The sequence below is a fragment of the Propithecus coquereli genome, unplaced genomic scaffold (assembly GCF_000956105.1).
Source record: "Propithecus coquereli isolate 6110/MARCELLA unplaced genomic scaffold, Pcoq_1.0 Scaffold13, whole genome shotgun sequence".
NCBI lineage: Eukaryota > Metazoa > Chordata > Mammalia > Primates > Indriidae > Propithecus > Propithecus coquereli.
The window spans coordinates 400031-424538 of record NW_012137191.1 but is presented as its reverse complement, the minus strand read 5'-3'; the positions used below and the strand labels follow the sequence as shown (position 1 = coordinate 424538).

The 24508-nt window shown below is 46.6% G+C and overlaps 1 protein-coding gene across 1 annotated transcript; it reads left to right on the top strand.

Annotated features, from left to right (window-relative positions):
- The first annotated feature begins 209 nt into the window (after nucleotides 1-209).
- Nucleotides 210-23112, top strand: PFKM (phosphofructokinase, muscle). The gene is made up of 23 exons (XM_012638451.1): nucleotides 210-379; nucleotides 3580-3672; nucleotides 9520-9593; nucleotides 10465-10542; nucleotides 12078-12267; nucleotides 12564-12729; nucleotides 13488-13532; nucleotides 13941-14049; nucleotides 14163-14258; nucleotides 14495-14587; nucleotides 15183-15308; nucleotides 16436-16500; nucleotides 16987-17050; nucleotides 17822-17971; nucleotides 18430-18500; nucleotides 18862-18949; nucleotides 19041-19193; nucleotides 19664-19828; nucleotides 20884-20945; nucleotides 21181-21292; nucleotides 22069-22168; nucleotides 22249-22354; nucleotides 22579-23112. The coding sequence occupies exons 2-23, from the start codon at nucleotides 3588-3590 to the stop codon at nucleotides 22721-22723; spliced, it is 2343 nt and encodes a 780-aa protein (XP_012493905.1). The 5' UTR covers nucleotides 210-379; nucleotides 3580-3587; the 3' UTR covers nucleotides 22724-23112.
- Nucleotides 23113-24508: the final 1396 nt, after the last annotated feature.

Sequence of the window (24508 nt, the reverse complement as noted above, 5' to 3'; positions counted from 1 at the left end):
GTGTCTTGGCTCAAACTAGGAAAAAGTTGCTGTTGAAAGCAAGAGAAGCAACTAAATAATTTCTGATTCCCACTACATTCAGGAGCTGATGGCTCCCGAGATAGTTATGAGGGCCCAGGACCCTCTGATTACTGAAAACTAAGCCGCTGTCATATCTGAGCTGAGTTCTTCGGGGGAGGAGGAAGAGGAGGAGAAAGGCGAGCAGGAGGAGGCGGAGCCTTTTTGTCAGCATCTGTTAGTGGAGGCTGGGAACCCTTCCCTCCTTTCCCCTCCCTGGTCGCCTCCACCTGGCTCCTCCCCGTGTTCGCCAAGCTCCCCTCCCCCTTCCCCAAGGACAATCTGCAGGAAAGCTGCGGCCGAGGAGAGCTAAGACTAAAAGGCAAGAGGGGCTGTGGGCGAAGAGCAAGGGGAAAGCTGGGAGGGAGGCGGGCGTGTGCGGGCTGGGAGGAGGTTGGGGGGAGAACTGAAAGGAGCAGAAGGGAAAAGAAGAGGCGATGCGGCATCAGAAGCCGGAGCCGAGGGGGGATGGGCAGGGCAGTGGTGAAGAATCTAGCCCCTTGGCCCACCTCCCTCCGCTGCGCTGCGCGCTCGTTCCATTGCCGGGAGTCAGGGATGGGCGGCGGTGGCGGACAGTTGCCCTTGGCGGGCTGACCCTACCCTGGCGCTCATCCAATTCAAATCCGTGCGCCTATGATGCTGCCTCTCCGAATTTCTCCCTCCCGTGTGCTTATATACACACACGTGTGATTTTCCAGATACGTTTTAGTATCTGTGTCTGCTCATCTCTGCGTGCGTGTCGCTGTGGGTCTGTAAAGGATGCTTACATATGAGTCTGCATGTATTTGTGTCCTGTGCCTCTGTAACTGTCTTAGAGACTCAGGAGAAGAATTATGAGCTGGTTTGTTGTTTTTTTTTTTTTTTACAGGTCAGCACTCCTAACCTTCCCCTTGTTAGGGTGAATTTCTTCCTCACCGAAGCCTCCAGGGGTGGACAGTCCCTGTATGGGCTTCTACCCAGTGATGAGTTGCAAGAGTGAATGAAAAGAAAAAATTCAGGGAAAAAGGGATCAGCATACTCTGATGTCTTGTTCTTTCCTTTACAATTTTTTGCTTTCCTATTTGCTCCAGCCACTTAGTCTTTCTTTTCCAAAAACAACAGAAATTTGGACATGAACATTCTAGTTAAATAAGAGAGTGTCTCTATTCAGGTGTTTATGTCCCTTTCACTGTTTGTCACTATATGATTTCTTAAGTCGTAAATGTGTCGTTAGAAGTAGAGAGAATATAGAGGTATATTTGTATTCAAGCCTGTTTTGAAATTCTCATATATTTGTATTTTGTGTCATTCATTAGTTCATTAATACTTTCACCAAGTATTTATTGAGTTCCTGTTATGTGCATGGACTCACCAAGCTTTGGCAGGCTGTGTGAGATTTTTTAAAACATGAACATTAACCTTTTCTGGAGGAGTTTTGGGTCTAGTTAGAAAAAGTGACTTTAGCAGTCATCTAGTCCGGTGGCCTGCAAACTTTTTCTATAGAAGACCAGATAGTAAATATTTTAGGCTTTGCAGACTAGTGGGTCTCTGTCATAATATCTACTCCACTGTTGGAGCACAAAAGCAGCCATAGATAATAGGTGAATGAATGAGGATAGTATAGACACTGTAATTGGAATTTCAAATATTAATATTTTCCACATGTCATGAAATATTTTTTGCAACCATTTAAAAATGTAAAAACCTTTCATAGCTTGCTGCCATACAAAAAAACATGAGAAGGTCTGGATTTGGCCTGTAGGCTGTAGTTTGCTGACCCCAAACTAGCCCAACCCTCTTTTCAGTGCATAAGAAGCAATTAAAATGCCACATAAAGTAGTATTTAAGTGCTAAATGAATGATCCAGTTCCAGACAATATATGATTAGAGGAGGTCCAAAAAGAAGCCTTCCTTGACCTGTGGTGATCAGTGAAAGTTGAATAGGTTTAATAATGGTATGACACGGACTGGCCTTAAATAATGGAGTAGGGTATGGATCTGTGGAAAGGGCCAGGGTAGCCATCTGGACAAGGGATGCTGTGTGCCTGGGCACAGAAGTGCCTGGGGACAGCAAAGTAAAGTTCAGGTGACAATGGAACAGAGAATCCATGGAAGCAAAGGTTGAAGCCATAGAAAAGGGTTAGACTGTGGAAGCTTTGAATGCCAACCCAAGAAGTTTGGACTTCATCTGTCAGTACTGATTATATGTAGTATGTTTATTAATCTGTATCTCTTAATAACACTATGTGTTTGTGTGGATGTCTTCATATGTGTTTCATTGATGTGTTTTATTGGCATGAGTGATTTGTGTGTTTGCCTGACCTATGTCTCTCTAGGCAGCTACCCTGATTTCCTCAGATGCAGGGCACAAACATGAGCTGCCCTTAAAACTCCTGTTCATGTGAATGAATCCTTTCTCTACTGAAGCCTCAGGGACCTCTGACCTTCCCATGAAGGTTTATTTTGTGTGTTTAATAGAGTGAAGAAGGGAACACAAGCGGAGAGAGACCAGCTATTGTAGTAAGCAATTCAGGTGGAAAGAGGCAATGAGGATAGAAAGGAGGGGATGGATGAAGGAAGATAATAAGGAAGGAGAATGATAGAATTTGGTTACTGTTTTGATTCTGAGATGGAGGAGATAAATTTTAAAATAACAGGTTTTAGCCTGGAAATTAGGAGAGTGATGATTCCATTGGCATTTTATGGATACAAAAGTATGTCTTATGTGTTCCTTTGAGAGAGATAATCTCTAAAGACAAAAATATGAAGGGGTTCCCATGTCATGTGTACATATCTGTGTACACATGACAGTGATTTTGTGTTACTCTTCCCATTCGATAGTGCATAGTGTGAGGGACAAGGCCCAAAGACAAAGGATCAAGAGATGTGCAGGGGGCTGAGAGCCTGAGAGTGATGGGAAGAGCCAAAGAAAGTCCCTAACTGTCGCGAGATGGACACCATTAACTTGCCCAAGCTCTCATGTGCCTTTATAACCTCAAACTCCAGTTTCAACTCCATATCACCTAACCCTACTCAATTCCCTAACACCCAACCCTAATTTTAACCATAACCCAAGCTACCCTTGCTTTTCTGCTTCTATTAATACTTCGTTCTCAGTTAATGCCCTAAACCTCATCTGATTCCTACCCTCTGCAACAACCCTTCCCTTCATTAAAAGAGAGGAATCCTCAAGGCTAACTTAACTTTCTTCTTGCTTTCTCACTACTGTTCAGTGAACTGCTCTTCTCCCTGACCTTAGCTTATTCCCCAGATAGGTTCCACTTGGGGTGGGAGGGAACAGGGAGGGATTAACCAGGACTTTTGCAGTCTTGGGCTTGATTACGGTGACATTTCAGCTTGTCAATCTGTGAGGGTGTGGCCCTCCTCTGGAAGAAGTCCAAAGCTCCCAGGCTGCAAAGTCCAGACTTAGTGTAGTGGGAGAGCCTGACTGAAGAGGCTCTAGCCAGTCTAACAGAGCCAGTTCTTGAGGTAGTAGCACATTGATCCAGCTGCATTTTAACTGACTATTGTCTTAAATTCTAGAGTGGATCATGACCCACGAAGAGCACCATGCAGCCAAAACTCTGGGGATCGGCAAAGCCATCGCCGTGTTAACCTCCGGTGGAGATGCCCAAGGTAAGGAGAAGGGGACAAAAAAACATGATTAGTAGGTCCCTTGGAGTTTCCTGACTCCTTTAGCCTGCGGAATAGAACTATCCTTCTGTAGGTTCACTGGAATCCTGGACTTTCCTAAAAAATCTCTGTCAGGTCTGAGTCCCCAAGTTCATTTGGATTTTATTGCTCTACTTTTATTTACCCACATCTTCATAAAACTTCTTTCCAAGTTTCTCTGAAGATTTGGGGCCATTTTGGTCCTCTCTTATCTAAAAGAGTGGTGTTTTCTCGAGCAACATTAGAAGGAGACTAAAGAGATAAAATTGTTGAGAAGATGGTAGGTAGATTCACTTCACATACTTTGGAAATGGTGGGAAAGGGAGGAGACCCAGAATTGGTATTTAGCGGGCCCCGACTAGGTCTTCAGGTATTACCTCTGATGTCTGGAGAGTTCCTGCACTGACCAGGGTCAGCCAGGCACTCTCTGTTTTCTCTGGCCTTTCCTCCCCTTCCATTCTTATAGCCCCTGAACAAATATGAACAGCAGCAGTTAATCAGTGCAGATCCATTGAGAGTGGAGGGGCAGAAAATAGAGCCAGAGAGAACCCCCCTCTAGGTCGAGTCCAAGAAACCTGGGAGTCATAAAAATTGAGTATATAAGAAAAATGAAGTGGGAGAGAGGGGATATGTGATTTTGGTTTTTTTAAACTTTTTTCTGTTTTGATCTTCTTATATATTCTGGTTTATAATACATTGAAGAGGGGCAGAATCTCTAAAAGGGAGGCCAGGACATGGAGACCGCGACGGAAAAAGAGAGAAGGAAAACGGCCCCAGCTAGCCTACCTACCTCTGCACCACTGTCCCTAGGCTTCCCTAGACTTTGTGCTAAGGACTCACTTTGTGTAGAGCCCCATCTTGTGTGCTGTGAAGAAATTGATTTTCTTTGGGAACTTACAGTTTAATGAGGAAAGTATCATATATCACTAGAATTTTTATGTGAGGCGCATAAATAAAAATAGCCAAGTATGCATTAACCAAGTAGAATCAGCCTATATAATGAAATGGAAGGCCCTGGTTGGATTAATCAGGAAAGACTTCATGGAGAATATAGATTTCAAGAAACTGAACTCTTTATTCAAGTAAGGTTCTTAGAAGAGTAGCTGGCACATAGTAAATAATACATTCATTATTAATTAATTAAAACTTAATGAGCATCTACTGTGTGTCAAGTAGGACGATAGTCGCTAAGGATTCATCAGTGAAGAAGTCAGACAAAATCTTTGCCCTTATGATACTTCTTATTAGTATATTAGTAAAGCTAGACTTTATATTTTTAATGTTATTTATAATTGTGATATATGTTATGAATCAGAAAGTGCTAGAATGAAGAAAAACTCAGGAAGGAGGGCACAGAGGTCAGAATTTGGGAAGAGTGACCAGGTTAGGAATGCAGCGCCCTAGCTGAGGTTGTAGAGACTACGGACCTGGCTTTTATAACTTCTGTCATCTCTCCTGGTGGAATCCCTTGCCAACATTGAGCTCTTCAGCATACGCTATTGAGTGTTGATCCTGAAGCCTTGGTAGAATGGCCTGTGGACTTAGATTGTCAGGTTAGGGGAAGAGAGAGCGTAGTAAAAAGTGCAAACAGAGTTATGAAATGATGGAGAAGGGCTCTTTGGAGAGGGACAGAGGGAAAAAATGCCTAGGATTTAACTTGGGTCTAAGAGGAGCAGATACCTTCCAGCTTCTGATCCTGAGCAGTGAGACCCTCTTGTTACAGGGATGACCATAACCTGCCTGCTGTAAGAGAAGGATCATCTTTCATGGAGACAGGAGCTATAGATAAGCTAATTTCTGAAGGGCCCAGCTGAGCCAAGGTCTGTGGGATCCTGCGATGGACACAGTGTATCCAGGGAAATATCCCACCCTCAAATCCATATAACCTCACAGGCACATGCGGTAGGGACTGAGAGTGGCAGAAAATGAAATTCTCGGGAGGAGGGAGGCAAAACAGAAAACCTGAAATAGAGCTGAGAGGTCTCAGCTGAAGGAGTAGCTCAAATTCAGAAGTGGGCTTCCCAGGGATAAGCTAGATGGGCCCTAGTTCTCCCAGGGAGAAAACGCAGAAGTGCTTTTTTCTCTAGGGGATATGGGCCACATGGGAAAGTGAGATTGAGCTCTGTAAACTCCACAGGAGCTACAGCTCTGTCCTTCCTGATTATCATCAAAGCTGATAATCTCTTGAGGTAGAAAAATGGCCAGGAATCAGACATCCTGGGCTCAAAAGTCAAGGATTCTGGGATGCTGAGCTGATTAAATACCAAATCTTAATTTCCTTTCCAGCCCAGGAATGGCCTCAGCCTGTCAAAACCATGCTACAGTTAGCCTTATGAAATTGTTGTCTTCTGCCTCTGGAAGGGACCTCAGTCATCTGCTCTATCCCTCTGTCTCCAAACAGGCAGTCATTCCAAATGCACGTTTTAGCCTATTTTATTTTATTTTTTTTTAGAGATGGGGTCTTGCTACATTGCCCAGGCTCGACTTGAACTCTTGGGCTCAAGTGAACCTCCTGAGTAGCTGGGAGTACAGGTTTATGTCACCGTGTCTGGCTTATTCTATTTTTAAAGGTTGATAGGAACAGGGATTCTTTTACCACTCTGGATAGCTATTCTAAGGTTTATAATCTTTAGTTATATATCCACTAGAAAGTGTAATTCACATCTAACACACGTTTAGTCCTCATAAATCTTTGTATCTTATTCCAAGTTAAGGTGGAAAGAAACTTTTTAGTATCAGCTTTCAAAAAAGTCATGATCAAGTCATTAGTTTTTTTCTGTTTAGTCTCATGGAGACCCATCAGCCGTATTTTTCTTCCCAAAACCTCTTCTCAATAGCCCAATAGGCTATAATTGGAGACTCTAAACTATGTGCTTATGATGTTCTACAGAACATCCCCGCCACCCTCTAGCACCCAGAATACAGGTGGTGCCTGTAATCTTATCCCTCGTCTTGCTTCTAATAAGTCAGGCGGCTGCTCATCGAGTGTTATTTAGGGCAACATGGAACAGCCAAGGAGACTCTGGCCAGGACTGGCTTGGGGCCAGTCTAGGCCAGTGAGTTAGGATAGGAGAGCCCGAAGGATTACTGGGACTCCGTTGTATAAACCAAACACCCCAGTCTGGGTGTGTAGCTGAGGTCTTTTCCAGAGGGAGAAGAGAAAGAATCTTCCTTATTGTGGAGTTTTCTTTATGCCCAACAGATTTGAATATTCCCTGCCTACCACCTATTGTTTGCTTTGCACTGAAAACCTTTTAAGTCATTTATTTATCTTAAATTTCCCCACCCAACTTATTCAGCTTGGAAGCAGGAAACAATGTTCCAACCTATACATTTCAAAGTAATTTTTTCCATTATTTTCTAAGATTAAAAATTCATACTCCAGAACTCCAGGTATCCAGAAGAGAATCTCCTAGGCCTTGTGACAGGCTGGAAAACAAACTCCAGTTTCCCATCTGTTTTGATCTTATTGAGCTGACTTTATTCATCTTTCCTGTGGAATTGATGGCTTTGTGTTGACTCTGACCTTGTTCCTTTCACACACACAGGCTTTTCCTGAAGCTTCTAAGAAGCCCCTTCACTTCACAGACTTTTTGGTTTCGATTCCTTCCACTTAAGGGCGTGAACTTCTAGGCTTCATAGGGCTTTGTCTTAATGACTTCTTATGTGAGCTTTGTCTCAGTGCTCAGCAATGACCTCTTACTGACAAGCCTAACCTTCCAGTCCTTATCTTAGATCAATTATCAGAAGCTTTGGGCACTGTTCCCACTTCTTGAAACTGTCCCCTTTTGGCTACCAAGACATTGCTAAGCCCTGGTTCTTCTTTTGTCTTTGTCACTGCTCCTTAGTGGTTCCCTTCATGGAGCCCCTTCCCCTGTCCATTCTTTCAGCCTTTGTTTTCCTCAGGGTTCCATTCCTCGCCCTTTTCCCCTTCTGACTCTACATGTTCTCTTGAAACAGTGTCTTCCAAGTCCACATAGATGCCCACAAGAACTGCAAACTCCACATGTCCAAATGTGAATGTATCATCCTCACCCCCACCTTCCCAAACCAAAACTTGCCCTGCTCAGTTAATGGCATCACAGTTTTACCCTTTGCTTAAGTAAATCATGGGGTATTTCCTTCTTTTTCTCCAAAACCTCGAAATGTAGCCACACTGCTGATTAGATAAAAGTCCTCTTGCTTCTGTTTCCTAGACGTCTTTGTCCAGTATTTGGTTTGCCCCAGATACTCCTTTTCCAGTCGAGGCCCTCCACATTTCTTGTTTAGGATGCCAGGTAGCCTCCTAATTCTAGTGACACCTCTCTCAAGCTATCTTCCATTTTGCTTCCAGAATTACCTTTCTGATATGTAGATCTCATCGTGTCCTTCTGCTCTTCAGGGAGTCATTTCTCTGTAACTTTTTTTTGTTTGGGGAGTGGGAGGCAGGAATCACAGACCCTTTTAAGAATCAAATGAAAGTTGTGGACCTTCTCCCAAAGGAAATGTCCTTGCCCACAAAACTGTTCACACAGTTTTATGGGGTACACGGATTCCCTGAAACCTGTCATCCATGAATCCCCAGTTAAACCCTGGCCTACAGAATAAAAGCCAGACTTGTTCACATGGTATATAGGTAGCTAAAACGTGTCACAAGAAGTTGATCGCTCATGGCTGGTATTCCTTGAGCATTACCACTTGTCACCCATAAAGCCATACTTAGCGCAGTATTAGTAGCATTGTTCCTAGTATGAAACAATTATGGAACAACTGCTGTGTTCCATAAGTGCCCCTGCAAGAGTACTTGTCATTGAGCAGCCACTGGCAGAGGGATAATGGTCATCTGTGAAAAAGGGGAAAGGCTCTCCTGTCTGTTTTAGTCCTAATTTTTTTCTCCTAGTGGAAGCAGAGAAAGAAATAATTTATAGCGTAATTTTTAAGTTCTGCCTACACATCTTATATACAGGGCCACAGGAGGAGGCTGGTAAGTATTGTGTTGACTAATTGAGTGAATTGCAGGAGAAGGCACTGAGAGAATAGAGTCCCCATGAATTCTTCCTGCACACTTGGTCACAACCTCCTCTGGCAGCTTGGGAGCTAGCAAATCACAACACATTGGAACATATACCAACACAAATGACACGAAAAAGTTGTGTGCTTGCGTGTGCATAGACTGGGAGAATCAGCCATCTAGCAATAGGCATGCTCGTGAACAGACTGACTCATCAGGTCACTGAACCACAGAGATCATGTCTTTGTCCCGAAAAGCCTACCAAAGCTAATGTCTAGATTCAGTGCAGAAAGCAAGGAAAAACCTAGTACAGCCATTGAGATTAGCAGGGCAAGGCATAGAGGTCAATAGTGTTGAGTTAGGTATTTTAGAACTTGAATTCAAATCTGAACTTTCTAAGAGTACTAGCTCTGTGACCTTGACCTTTTTGAGCTGCAGGTTCCAAATCTGTAAAATGGAGGCAACTCCAGGGTTGTGGATAGGATTAAATAAGGGGGTGTCTGAGAGGCTCTTTGCAGTGTCTGACCCACAGTACACATTCAGGAAAATGCTTGCTTCTTCCTGTTGTTGTTATTTCCAAGATTGTCCTGTCAAGGAAAGGTCTTGGGAAAGGCAGGATATTTTTCTCTGGGGGGGAATGAATGGGGGCTCCATTAACATTGAATGTAGCGATTGGGAGTGGGGAGGCCAGAAGACTTTGATGAAAGAATTATTCTTGATTCAGAGAAAAGCCTAGGAAAAGGACTGACCCATGTCTTTAGCCGGTATAACTTCTTTTCTTAGGAGCAACCTCTCCCTGACTTCTTTCTCCTTCCTTGCAGGAATGAATGCTGCTGTCCGGGCTGTGGTTCGAGTTGGTATCTTTACCGGTGCCCGTGTCTTCTTTGTCCATGAGGTTGGTTTTCTACTTTGTTCTTCCTCCTTCTTTCTCTGTTCTCTGCTTTGTGTGCCTCCCACTCCCTTCCCACTTTCTGTTTCCTCACCTCCCAGTTCCATTGCTGTGTGTGCTTTTCCCTGGCTCTCCTGTCTCCATGAGTCATTCCTTCCCACTCTTGGCTCCAGTGGTGATGCTGGGACCCAGGGATCTGCAAACTGGGTTTTCATGTTGCCTGTTCAATTTAAAGGAAGAAATAACTCCTGTTCTTCCTTTACTTCCACCAAAACAATGAGAGAAGCTGAAGTGGGTAGTATTTACAGCAAATTTAGTGTATGTAGGGGTAGAGTCCCAGGAAGGAGGAGTCTTGCTGTATTTCTGTAGTTTGCTTAACTTTCTGAGTTTCTGACCCCTCTTTGGCTCCCTTCTCTCAGTTCCCTGTCATGCTTCACCCACTCTTCTTTCTGTAAGGTCTGTCTGTCTGCCTTTCTTCTCTCAAATTTTATAGTCTCTTGTCAAGTCACCTCCTTCCCTCCCCCTAACATCCTCTTCTCTGTTTCCCCATTGTTGTCAAAACCATCTGTTGTTATGTGGTCCCTGGGGAAGCAGGTTAGAGGAAATAGGATGAGCCCGAAATAAGAGGAATTAAGATTAAATACTAGGAAGAACATCTCGATGTTTCAAAAATGGTAGAAATTAGAAGAGCATATTAAAAAAGTTACTATCTCCTTCTTTGGACTATGTTAAATATGACAGTCTCATGAGCATCCAAGAATCACTAATGGTACAAGGTGACTTGATTCTCAGAGAACCTCTTCCCAGGGGTCCTGTCTTAATCCTGGGATTTAGGGGGAAGCCTAGCAGAGGCTGAAGGGCGTACTGTGTCCCACAGGGTTATCAAGGCCTGGTGGATGGTGGAGATCACATCAGGGAAGCCACCTGGGAGAGCGTTTCGATGATGCTTCAGCTGGTATGTTCTAGAGAACTCCTGTCCCATATTTGTCCTGTCCTTGTGTCATCCCACTCTGGCTTGGGCTCACGGTCTCCCAAAATCCCTGCCACATGGTTTGATGTGAAGTAATTCAGTGACAAGGGAGGGGCTATATTTGCTCTTTACTCTTTGCATTTGAAAATATCACCGTGGTTTCCTGGGGGGTGGGGCAGGGGTGAGGGAGTGATCACAGGATGGTTTGCTTTTTATGGAAAGGTCACAGGGAAGACTTCGGGAACTGGCACGTAAGCAGGTCCCACTCTGGGGTCATAGGGAAGGTCCGGCCCTGAAAATAACCTTACCAGAAGACTGGAGCCAGAGCCAGAAGCAGAGCTGAAATCTGCCAGTCCTCATGTGACGGAGATGAAGTGACTTGCAGCCAGGCCATTTAAGGGAAGAAGAAACTGAGACAGTTCTTAAGAATATCGTGATCATATCTACAGTTCTTTATGCTACCTATGCCCCTATTATTCTAGGCTCCTTCTAATATGTACCCACTGTGGGCTAGCCCAGTAGAAATATAATCATTTGCTGATTTACTGAAAAGTTTGCAAATTATATTTCTGTCCATATTCTTCACTTCAATCTCCTAAAAATTCATGGGAAGAAATTTGATGTGCAGTGCCTAGTGAAGGCTTTACATAGGCAGTGGTGCTTGCCATAAAGTGGCCTGAGAATGAGCCAGAATTCTTTCTCCACCAGTATCCCGAAGTCATGGATGCCTAGGAGCTTATATGATGTGTGAAAACCCTAAGTATACTTACCTCTCTTGTATCTGTAAATCCCTGGGAATTTAAGGCTTTCTGTACCCAGAGCTGTTTTTCCTATGAATAGCTGGGTATTGTGGCTCCTGCTACCAGCACCATAGATCCCCAAGGAGCCAAGGGGAAAGGATTGCCAGTGCCTGGGTACAGTTAGAAGTCTCAGTGTGTTGGAGAGGAAAAATACTACCAAGCACATTGGGGTGAACTCCAAAAAAATAGTTTGGACACAGTCCAATAATGTCAGGCCACTAGGGAGAATTTCCAAAGACTGAAGTCACTGCTACTTGTTATGCTTCTAAGAAGATGTGAAAGATGATTATTCCAGGAGTTAACAGACACGAATGTATTCACGTATTCTCTTTGAGGATAGTCACTTTGATAATAAAGCCTTTAATGAAATGGGTTCTTAGCAGTCTTCTGTTAGGGACTGGGCTGCAGAGCTCCCTCCCACCCCATCCATCCGTCCATGGAAAAATTGTCTTCCATGAAACTGGTCCCTGGTGCCAAAGAGGTTGGGGACTGCTGTTCTAAGATACACGGCAGAACATGGGAATGACCCTATGATGTTTTAGCCAGCATCGTTTCCGTTTCCTTTAGAAGGGCCAAATGACTCTCGAGGGTGTCAGGGAACTTCCTAGGGAGTCACATGGTTATGTTGGCCCATCAGTGTTGGAATAGGGGCAATCGTAGCATGTTGAGCCCAAATATGGCTATGTCATCTGGGGAGCTGACACCTACCTCTTCCCCAAGGGAGGCACAGTGATTGGAAGTGCCCGGTGTAAGGACTTTCGGGACCGAGAAGGACGACTCCGAGCTGCCTACAACCTGGTGAAGCGTGGGATCACCAATCTGTGTGTCATTGGGGGTGATGGCAGCCTCACTGGGGCTGACACCTTCCGTTCTGAGTGGAGTGACTTGCTGAGTGACCTCCAGAAAGCAGGTAAGACATTGTTTTTTTGTTTATTTGGTTTGTGGTGGGCTATCCTGATGAAAGAATACGGATAAGACTTTGTTCACATCAGTATTGCTTGTTTGTGCAAGCGCACACACACACACACCTTCCTTACCTCCCATTGGAGAAAAATGTTACTCAGATACAAATAGGCAGTCTTTGGTCTCCTTTTTCTGCCATTGCTCATAATTCCCTTTGGCTGTAGATTCTTCTCCCTGTAAATCTCTTCTTCAGGCATGCCAGGTACCTCACCCAGTGGCTCCTGGTTTGCTTCTCGTTGTCAGGTAAGATTACAGCAGAGGAAGTTACGAAGTCCAGCTACCTGAACATCGTGGGTCTGGTCGGCTCAATTGACAATGACTTCTGCGGCACTGATATGACCATTGGCACTGACTCTGCACTGCACCGGATCATAGAAATTGTAGATGCCATCACCACCACTGCCCAGAGGTAAGGGGGCTTGGGAGGTAGCAGCATGGGAGGATGGCAGCTGGGACAGACTAAAGGGCTAGAGGCTAGTGAAAATGACAGCATTCCAACTATGGTGACTATAATGACCAGTCTTCTGAGGCTAGAACACTATTTTTAACTAAAAATGACCCCTACAGCACCGGAATGGCACTGCTCTCTGAATGCTCTAAGATTTGGCTTTTGCCACTGACCAGCATGCTGTCCACGCATACAGCTCTGAGGTCTTTCACACCTGTGGGGTCTTCCAGATGGTTAGTCTCCAGACTGAGACAAATCCGGGAGCCTAAACTTGAGCTCTCCCTTGCAGCTGTATCCTAGAGAGTACAGCTGCCATGACCACCACTGCCCAGAGATTGCGGGGTTTGAGGAGGCCATGGGGGTGATGGAAGGAGAGAACGGAAACACTTTACCCAGGGTAATCCTAAGGACTCCAGTTCAGTCTAGTCCTCTTTTCACTTCTTTTCCCTTTCTCTCCTTCCCTTCCCTGAACCTGTCCCTCTCTGAAACAGCGCCTGGGCACTGACACTTTTACTGCTGTGTTGTCTCAGGCCTAGGAAGGACACCTTGTGGCTAAAGCGTTTCCTGTAGGTCTTGCTGGTCTCTCAGGAAACCTGCGGGAAGGCCTAACAGCATAAATGCATCTCCCAGAGAGGTTAATTGGCCTCGATATGGGTGGTGGCTTGATCCTGGCCTTAGGGACACTTAGACTGTGTAAGTCCTATGTCTCTCTCTTGCAGTCACCAGAGGACATTTGTGTTAGAAGTGATGGGCCGCCACTGTGGGTAAGATCCCCAACCCAACCCATTTATTTTGTGGACCCAGCAGTAGCCCTTTCCTCTTCCAGATCTGGAGGTGTGCGGGCTCCTTGTGGCATGGTCCCCTGTCCCGCCTCTGCCCCACCTCCCTCACGTCCCTGCACATGTGTGTGTACGTGCTCAGGCACACATTCAGGATAAAAGCATGGGCAGTGCTCTGAGATTGGAAGCTGCTGTGGCGAGGGACATGAACAGAAGGTGTTCTTTAGGGACAGAACCTCACTGAGGGGCCCTGGTGCTCTTACCCTTGCCTCAAGAATGAAATGGAGGATTCCAGACCTTCCGCCACCCGAGGGGGCTGGGAGCACTTGCTGGGTGTGGTGAGGCTGTTGTGGAGTGCAGCTCCCGGCATGGTGATTTTGACTCTCATCTCAGGTACCTGGCCCTTGTCACCTCTCTCTCCTGTGGGGCCGACTGGGTTTTTATTCCTGAATGTCCACCAGATGATGACTGGGAGGAACACCTTTGTCGCCGACTCAGCGAGGTACTGGCACTTTATTTTGCCCTGAAAATATCCCTCACCCTATACCACTGATGATCCATTTTCCATTCGTTAGTTTTATTCCACTGACCATTGTTCCCTTTGTTCTTGACCAGACAAGGACTCGCGGTTCTCGTCTCAACATCATCATTGTGGCCGAGGGTGCAATTGACAAGAATGGGAAACCAATCACCTCAGAAGACATCAAAAATGTATGTATGGGTGAAACCACGGAGGCCTTGGATGCCATAGCCCATCCCCTGGTGGTTTCTCCCTGTCCCCTGGTCCTCCTGCACATCTCTCCCAAGGTCCCAGCCCCTGCTCTCCTGCCACCAGCAACCACTACAAGACAGGAGACTAAGCTGTCCATGGCTCACCCCAGTCCCTGCTTGTTTTCTCCCCTTGACTCTGTGTAACCCTCTCTTTGTCCCTCTCTTGGTCCCTTCAGCTGGTGGTAAAGCGTCTGGGATATGACACCCGGGTCACTGTCTTGGGGCATGTGCAGCGGGGTGGGACACCGTCGGCCTTTGACCGAATCCTGGTAAGTCTTGGGCTCTGTGGCCCTCATGCCTTAGAACCCTCAACCTTGCAGTCCTGCCCCTGCAGGGCCACGCTCCACCAGGCAGGGGCTTACATCACTGGTCATGCGCCCCTCCACTGGTCTCTAGACTACGTTCCCCTACACGTGACAGTTCTCTTCTTTACAAAAATGATGGGAGATGATACGCTTCCCTAATGGTGAGAACCAATGTCTTAGAGCTCTAAGCATCAGTGAAGTTACTGAGCTCTAACCTTTGAACACTCTTATCCTACTTTCATTAGAAGACAGTGGTAGTCTCTTTCCTTATTTTATCAATAAGAAGGGAATATATTAAGCCCCCATAATCCTGTTGATAACTAGAGTGCACATGTTTCTCTGGAACCAAGTAGAATCCTTGGGGTTCTGATGGCAAAGAGTCATCAAGCTTTCGCTGAACTCTGGGTAGGGAGGTAAAGCCCCGTAAGTTCTTGGCTGCTGTCCCTAATGTGGGACTCAACCCTGTGATTTGAAAAGGCCTCAAGTGCCCTGGTTCTCTAGGCAGAGCCAAGATGGGGAGGCCTGAACCAGACTCTCTTTACTCCCTGTGCTCCTGCAGGGCAGCAGGATGGGTGTAGAAGCAGTGATGGCCCTTTTGGAGGGGACCCCGGATACCCCAGCCTGTGTGGTGAGCCTCTCTGGTAACCAGGCTGTGCGCCTGCCCCTCATGGAGTGTGTCCAAGTGGTAAGTACTGATCCAAACCCCACTCTTAACAATCCCAAGCCCCTCCCTTGGAGCTCATGGGGCATGAGACCAACTTCTACGGCCACTGGTACAGGAGCAGATGGAAAGACAGGATGGTGTAGTAAGAGACAAAGAGAAAGAGCACAGTGGGCTTTGCATAGGAGCTGGAATCTCTCTAACTAAGTCTCAGTTTCCCTATCTATAAAATGTTCCTAAGAAAGTTGGGGGATTCTACATCCTTGATAGTGAGACCAAATATCTCATAATATCCAACCTCAAGGCTTCTTATCATGTCTTTATTGGAAGAGAAATACAATATCTCACCTAACTTTATTAAAAGCAGTAGAATATTAAGTTCTGGCTGGGGAGCTTTTGTCTCTTTATGATTTCACCCTTGAACATGTTTCTCTGAACCAACATGATGTTACTAATACTCACGTTGAGGATTATTGTGAGAGCTGGAGAGAAGGTATGTAAGCGATCTGATGCAATACCTTGAAAATGTTGAGTGCTCAGAACATGGTGGCTTTTATTGTAGAGGAATCACTCCTTTGATACCACAGAGCAAACACTGGCTGGGAGCTAGGGTGTCTGGCTTGGTGGTCGGGGTTGGTCTGAATGCTCCCCGTCTGGCCTGCTTCTCTCTGAGACTCGAGAGTCCTGAACATTTGCAGCCTTGCTTGGAAATGTATCTCCAAAAGCTCCAAAGCTAGAGCACTGACTCGCAGTGGTTGAGAAGCCCATGGCAGGGATCAGTCTTTCTTCCTACCTGGGTTACATATAAGATCTTCTTCATTTACTCATTAGTCTAGAGGCTACCTTGAGGCTGGGGACCTGGGTGTGAAAGGGAGGCAGATGCTATTTATGTGTGAGCACTCTTCCACTCTGCCCATACTTGTAATAAACAGAGCATTAAGTCAGCCCTTTTCTTTTGCTGCTCATTACTCAGAAAATTAAGGAAAAGCAAAGCTATTTCTCCTTCTGCGAAAGTGTGGGGGGCATTGAGAAGGTGTGGCGCAGGGCGGGCAGGACCTGTCACGAGCCAGAGAAGGGCAGTGTGATGGTGGGATGGGAGCCCAGCTGTGCATGATCCTGCCCTGGTAACTGTTGCTGTGCTCCTCCCTCAGACCAAAGACGTGACCAAGGCCATGGAGGAGAAGAAATTTGATGAAGCCATGAAGCTGAGAGGCCGGTGAGGACATGACTGACCGGAAGCTCCCTAGCTGCAGAAATCAGTTGTCAGAATCTCTATGGGTCCAGACTCAAAATATGAGCTTCTGCTTCTCCTTCTTCCTCATCTCTACAACAGTTTCCTCCCCAAGAAAATTAGTTGTGAGGTGACCAGAGGAGGCTCAGTTCACCTCAGGGATGCCCTCCCTGGGATCAGCGTTTTATAACCTATTATTTCTATACGTGGGCCTCAGCTGGATTAGCAGTTTCTCTTGGCAAGGACTATTTCTTGTGCTGAGCACGGTGCCTGGGAGGAGAGTGCTCAGGGAGTTTTGTTGAGGTGGTAGCCCCTGTGCAGCCCCTGCACAACCCCTGCTCTGCCCTGGTGATGTCCCCAGCAGTTTGCCCTATGGAACTTCCCTCTGGGAGCAAAACTTCAGCGCAGGATCCCCATGGCTGCTGGCCAGGGGCAGTGGCCTGAAGACACTGTTCTCTGTACTTTTTACAGGAGCTTCATGAACAACTGGGAGGTGTACAAGCTTCTAGCTCATGTCAGACCCCCAGTATCTAAGGTACTGGCAACTTACCTTCTCCCTTACTCCTCTCCTTCCATCTCTCCGTGACATGCTATCCCTAGTGTGTGCAACCTAAGCCCACCGCTAATGTTCAGTGCTGGGTCCCTCACCCTACTATGATGATTTCCTCTTAACCACCCCAGACACCAGCTGCCTGTTCTTAGTGTGCCCTGGGTATCTCTAACCCGAGACCCGTGCCCAATCCAGGATTAGCAAGATAGCATGCAAAGAATGGGAAAGAGGGCTTGTGTATTTTTCCTCTGGGAAAATCTGGGAATGAGTCCATCTAAGTGTATTTTTAAGCCACCTCTTCCATTAGAATAGTGGTTCTCAATATTTAGTGTATATCAGAATTATCTGGGTTGCTTATTAAATGTGTGGATGTTGGGCCCCTTAACGGGGATTCACATCTGGGGTAGAGGCCAGGAATATGCAGGTTTAACAAGCTCCCCAGGTGGATTCTGTTGCGGGTGGTCCAAGGATCACTGGGAAAAGCTGCTCTGGGAGGTCTCTTTTTCACTATATCATAATAGTATCTGGGACCAGGGATAGCAGGCTTTATTTATTGATTTGTGGTAAAGGATTTTGCTTCCATAATATAAGGTGACAAGCTGTCCTGGCATTCCCTGGGAGAGGGGTATGTGTTGTCACAGTCAGACATCCTGATCCCAGGGCAAAAAGGGCTCCACATTCTGCCTCCCTTACTCCCTCGTGCCCCCTCTGCCTGCTGGGATTTCTGAGCTCCTCTTTCCCTGCTTCCTCCTGCAGACTGTTTCCCACACAGTGGCTGTGATGAATGTGGGGGCCCCGGCTGCAGGCATGAATGCCGCTGTTCGCTCCACTGTGAGGATTGGCCTTATCCAGGGCAACCGAGTGCTGGTTGTACATGACGGCTTCGAGGGCCTGGCCAAGGGTCAGGTATGGGGACTAAAAGGAAGGAGGGTGCATGTTCTGGGGCCCAGGAACAGTCGCAGGGAAGATAAGTGCAGCAGGGGATGACCTGTCCATTCTCTTTGCTTCCCCCATCCTTCACAACCTCTTTCTCCCCTCAGGGTTCAGGCAGAAGTAGACATTTAATTTAAGAGCAGTAGGAACAGGTAGGAGCCACTGGAATGAACCTTTGCAAACAACACATCTTATTTAATTCTCTGTCCCAAAGCTCAGCACAGCCTGGCTTACGTAGGTGCTTAATATTTGTGAATGAGCAGTTGGGGTGGAAGAAGTTCAGCGTGTGGGGAAAAGCCAATACCTGGTGCTCCTCTTCCAGCCAAGGAAGAGCTGAGGGGTGGGGTTGGGACTCAAGAAGTGGCTTTAGTCCCACACAGGCCTCCCAGTGCTCTAGCTGCCATGCAGCAGTGTGTGGCCTTTCCCTGCAGATTGAGGAAGCTGGCTGGAGCTACGTTGGGGGCTGGACTGGCCAAGGCGGTTCTAAACTTGGGACTAAAAGGTAAGTAGCACTGTAGGAGCACTTCGTCCCAATCACCCCTTAATGGTGTCCCTTGGATGTGGGCATCAGTTCATTAGACTGGGTCTGCTTCGACCACCCTGTCATCTGGGCGCTCTACCCCAAGCTCACAGTCACTGCAGTGAGGGCAGACATGTCCATCCAAGCATCTTTTAGCAGCTCTGGCCATTTAGAACCCCAGCATGTGTCCTTGGATAGGGGTGAGAGGGTGGAGCAGGGAGAGTAGCACAAGTCAAGAAATTTTCAATAAAGTACCTTCTAATTCTAGCTTTTCTCTTCCTCCATTTTGCGTCTCTTCCCCAAATTCCAATTCCCCTTGTTCCCCATCACTGGTCCAAACTAGGACTCTACCCAAGAAGAGCTTCGACCAGATCAGTGCCAACATAACTAAGTTTAACATCCAGGGCCTTGTCATCATCGGGGGCTTTGAAGTGAGTGCCCCACCATTCCTTCCTCCCTCCCTCCCCAGGCCCTCCCTCTCCACTCTCCCCATTCCTGCCCCTGCTGCTCTCTCCTCCTCAGGCTTACACGGGGGGCCTGGAACTGATGGAGGGCAGGAGGCAGTTTGATGAGCTCTGCATCCCGTTTGTGGTCATTCCTGCCACAGTCTCCAACAACGTCCCTGGCTCAGACTTCAGCATCGGGGCCGACACAGCACTTAATACTATCTGCACGGTGAGAGCCCACCTCCACGTCCCATCCCCTTGGGCCAGGATTATAATCTCTGGACAGAGTGTGGGCCTGCAAAGTGAGCGACGGTTTTTGCACCAAACAAGGGGCCGTGTTTGAAAAATGCTTCCCCAAGCCCGGGCATTTACATACTTTGATGGTATTCGTTTTCCTCACCTAGAAATGCATCAATACTCTGCATACCAAATGCTGTTTTCCTTTCTGAGGTCGTCTGGTTTTCCTATTCTGAGCAACAGAAAGGACAGATACAGCTTCCTTCCCAGAATAGAAGTTCCACAATGTGGTTGGCGAACGTGCTTGTCATCCATAAACACGGGAACTTGATGATGTCTAGGAGGGACCCTGCCAGCCCCTGGAGGATACAGTTCCAGAGTTGAGTTAATGGCAAAGGCCAATGAGTGACAAGAATCAGATTCTGACCACATCTTTCTAACTGTGGCCCATTGTCTTTGCAGACCTGTGACCGCATCAAGCAGTCAGCAGCAGGCACCAAGCGTCGGGTGTTTATCATCGAGACTATGGGTGGCTACTGTGGCTACCTGGCCACCATGGCAGGACTGGCAGCTGGGGCCGATGCTGCCTACATTTTTGAGGAGCCCTTCACCATTCGAGACCTGCAGGTACACAGCCGTCCAGAGCCTGCTAGGTAGCTCTGCCCTGCCCCAGTCTGTCCTGACTGTCCCCATGGTGACCTGAGCTATGAGAGCTCAGGCTGATGATGGGGAGGATTGGTCTGTGAATCCTGTGAGGACTGGAAGGAGCATCATGCAGGCATCCTCCAGTGCAGCCTCACACACAGGGCCATAGCTGCTGTGTTGGGACACTCATTTGAGTCAGGTGGCATGTTGCCAAACCCTTTATGTGCATTTTTGCATTTCATCTTCACAACAGACAGGCAAGGAAGATATTTTCTTTGTATTACAGATGAGAAGGGTTTAGAGAGGTTAAAACAAAGTTTCTAAACTCATAAGTGAGTAGGTGATTTAACGGATTGAGAAAGTCAGTGATCTTCACCACAGAACGCCTCCCTTTGGCATCTCCCTTGCTAGCTTTCTGTTTTTGAGGAAGATACTCGTTCACCTCCGGGCTAGAGCTCTGACTCCTATTTCACAGAGGGACCATATGATCCTTATTTTCCTAGATGCTAGTTCAGTGGAGGAGAAAGGAGCCACGAAGTGGATGTTTAGCAGCAGGATGAGGGAACTCCCTAACCCGAGATCCCAGCCATCCCCTACCTGGAGTGGAGGGTAGTAGTGTGCTCCTTCACACCCAAGTCAAAGCTCAAAAGAAAGAACACGTTCCTTCCAGATGAATCGCTGATTCCATACAAGCAACCCCTCTAAAGACCGACACTGTGAGCAGAGCCAGCCCTCTGAGGGGAAGGGAGCCAGAAACCCCTGGAAGGGGAGATTGGAGAGGGCGAGGGGCCGAAAATGGACAGTTACTGCAGCTGTCTCTAATGCTCCCTCTTCCAATTCTGCCAGTCTCATTGGAGTCTTTGTTTAAATTTCAGTGCACACTAAGCTGTTTAAACGAATTAGGCACAGTTCAGGCCCAGGATTATAAACAACTCTCTTCCTTCTTGGAGAGGCCTGGTGTGGAGGAAGAGAGATTTATACACTGCCCAACCTTCTCTACTCCCAACTAGGCTTAGGATTTACTGTTTCATTTTCAGGCAAATGTTGAACATCTGGTGCAAAAGATGAAAACAACTGTGAAAAGGGGCTTGGTGTTAAGGTACATCATCCATGGTTTGTTCCTAAGTGCAGAAAAACCTAGGCTTTGGCCCTAACCCACAGAAATAGATCTATGATTGGGATACCCTGAGGAACCCATAGATACAAAGGGAGGGGGGCAGCCTATCCCCTGAACCCTGGGAGGAGATAGACAAGGCAGGAACAAAGCCTACGAAGACAGACGGAGGCAATGGGGAGACAACCAGAGTCACAGGCTTTTGGTCTCTACCTGGCAGGAATGAAAAGTGCAATGAGAACTATACCACTGACTTCATTTTCAACCTGTACTCTGAAGAGGGGAAGGGCATCTTTGACAGCAGGAAGAATGTGCTTGGTCACATGCAGCAGGTAGGGGAGACACCCCAGTCATGCCCTTCACCAGACAGCCATGACCCCCAGCAGTCATGGAGGCTCCCACCGGCCCTCTATAGTCTGCAGAGGTTGTCAGTGCCACCATAGAGGATGGGCCTGCGATCTCTTACAGTCATAGAATCAAAACATCTTTATCCTAGAAATGACCTTAGAGATTATGTGGTCCATCCTCTTCATGTTGGGCAGGGTTCTTCAACCTCAGCACCTTTACCATTTGTTGTAGATGGCTGTTGTATGCATTGTAGGACAGCGTAGCAGTATCCCTGGTCTCTACCCACTAGATGCCAGTAGCACCTCCGTCTCATCCCCAATTGTAACAAAAGTCTCCAAACATTCCCCCTTTCCCACCTACTTTCTTTTAGTTCAAAGAAAATCTGTATGATGTTTTCTATTATTCTGAGGTGCCACCAATGGCAGCCAGATTGGGCCACAAAGAACACTTCTGTGTCATTGGCGATGGTGACTGACAAAAGCTGCTAGGCTGAGGAGTGGTAGAGAATTGACCCAGTGGCCAGTAAGACTACAACAGGATCTGGCAGCTACATAGCTAAAAGAGGGAATTGTGAGACCAATCATCTCTTTTAATTACTCTTGTGTCTGATAAATGGCTGAATCCTTTCATAGTCAGACTTCTGGATTCCTGTTTCTGGCTGTAAGCCTGGGGCCTGTCTTTCCTCTTTCTCTGTGTATCTGGATATCTCTGCCACTTCATTAGAGTCCTTCCCTTGTAATTTTTATGATTCTTTTTCCAGGGTGGGAGCCCAACTCCGTTTGATAGGAATTTCGCCACTAAGATGGGTGCCAAAGCTATGAACTGGATGTCTGGGAAAATCAAAGAGAGTTACCGTAATGGTAGGTGGGGTGAGAGGGTGAGCCCCCCTCTAGAGGCTGGTTCCCCAGTACAGAAGCTGACTGAGAATCCTTTATTGCAGGGCGGATCTTTGCCAATAGTCCAGACACGGGCTGTGTTCTGGGGATGCGTAAGAGGGCCCTGGTCTTCCAGCCAGTGACCGAGCTGAAGGACCAGACTGACTTTGAGTGAGTAGATCTCCTTTCTGGAGTGGTTTGCTCCCTTGTAGTTTCAGGGTCTTCTCTCTTCAATCCTTTTCTTTTATGAGTAACAACTGTAGTCTTACCCATTTCAGATCTGTTGCCTGTGTTCTGAAGCCAGCCTCTTCTGCCCAACTTCTTCCAATAAGCCTTTAGTAGAAGTTGATTGGGGTGCTAAAAGATATATCATCATCTACCTCATTTCTCTGTAGGCATCGAATTCCCAAGGAACAGTGGTGGCTGAAGCTGAGGCCCATCCTCAAAATCCTGGCCAAGTATGAGATTGACTTGGACACCTCAGAACATGCCCACCTGGAGCACATCACTCGGAAGCAGTCTGGGGAAGCTGCTGTCTAAACCTCTTTGGAGTGAGGGGAACAGATTATCTGATCATGGTCAGCTCACCCCCTGATAGATCTAAGTCCACGTTTTCTCAGTGTTTAGCTCTTTTTTCATTAGGTTTCCTTTTATTCTGTACCATGATCAGCCCTGGCCAGGAGCTGGAGGAGAGGGTGGTGAATGCAAGCTCCATTTAGGTAGAATTTATCATGACTTCTACCCCAGCTTCATCTGTCACACAAGGCTGGGCTCCTCTAGTGCTACTGCTAGATTTCACTTACTCAGTAGAATTTTCCTAGAAATAAGCTTTATTTATTTCTTTGTGGTAACAAAGAGTCTTGGTTCCTCTACTACTTTTCTTACAGTGACAAATTGTAACTACACTAATAAATGCCAACTAGTCACTGCACTTTTGGTTCTCCTGTTATCATCTTCACAAGTGGAATGTAATACTATCAGCCCCGTGTACCAGACCCACCAGGTAGACCACCTGGGAGAAAAGCCCATGTGATCATCCCATGAACTTCTCTCTAGCCCTGGGATTATTTTTCTGCAGGATTCTCGGCTCTGTACACAGGGTCCTGGACACAGTACACTTGACTACACTGACCCTGGTCCTAGTCCCTCCTGCATTGTCTGCAGCCATGGACACACTCCTGTCTCACGTAGGCACGGGGTTGTGTTTCACCTCTTGATCATATGTCCACTACCCAGAGTTGCTTTTCTACAGCCACCCCCACAGTCTCTGCTCCACTAACAATCCGGCGTTCTTCCTTCTCAACTTTTCCCCTGTACTGCTTCCTGGATGAAAGCTAGACTGCATTGGACAGGACCTTTATGGGGAAGACATGTACATTTTGGAAGCTTAGAAAATGGAGATATCTAATCCTGGACCTGGTTTGGTGGGTTTGTTGGAATACTGCTTTGGAAATAAGTCAGTTCTTATTCAGATGCAATTTGTCTTGTTTCATAAAAGCTGGTTCTTCTTTCTCATTACCTAAGCACACATGTAATATAGTTGGTCCTCGGGATTGGAACTATAGACTGTGCCCCAAATTGACAGGATGATGCCCTGTTTTTTAATGCCAGATTTAAGATTAGCCTCCCAATAACCAGGTCCTGGCTCCCAGCACAGGCACACACATTCCTCCCAACCCACAAAGTTTTCTCACTTGCCTGATGAAGCAGGAAAGACATTCAAGGTGTCAAAAGGGGTGGAGGAAAGGATTATCTCTAGCACTGGCTGTCCAAAGTGTTACTGCCAAACTCTTTAAATCAGTTCTAAATAGTGACTGAGAAGGTGTGTTGTCAGAGTCAAGAATTAAGGTGCCAAATGCTCTTTGCACAGCTTTTTAAGTAGAAGAGAAATTAACAATAAACACCAAGTGCTGTGGTAGGCATTTTACATGTTATCATTGAATTCTCAAAATAGTTTTTTGAGGGTGGTGGTGACAGCCCCACTTCAGAGATGAGGACACTGGGGCTCAGGGTGATTAAATGATGTCTCCTTCAACATTATTCAACCAGAACTCAAACTCAGTTCTGACTTCAAAGACCATCCTCATTCCCTGTGCCTTATATTCCTTACCAAGCTATATCAAATCCCCCAAATCATGAGGGCTATGAAAATGAAGTGAGAGGGAAAATCCATTCAGAACATTTTAAGTGCTAACTGCTATTAATTTATAGGTTCTCTTTCCTATCTTTAATCCTAGAGCTGTTTCTTTGAGGAAATGATGAAGAAGGAAGGGATGGCTGGGTGGGAAGCTAATCACAGAGGAAAACTATCACTTTGTAGGGTAA

Coding starts and splice junctions, on each gene's coding strand:
- PFKM (XM_012638451.1), top strand. CDS start 3,588: ATGACCCACGAAGAGCACCATGCAGCCAAAACTCTGGGGATCGGCAAA. Junction 14,588..15,182: donor CGGCCTTTGACCGAATCCTG/GTAAGTCTTGGG, acceptor GTGCTCCTGCAG/GGCAGCAGGATGGGTGTAGA. Junction 17,972..18,429: donor AGGGCCTGGCCAAGGGTCAG/GTATGGGGACTA, acceptor CTTTCCCTGCAG/ATTGAGGAAGCTGGCTGGAG.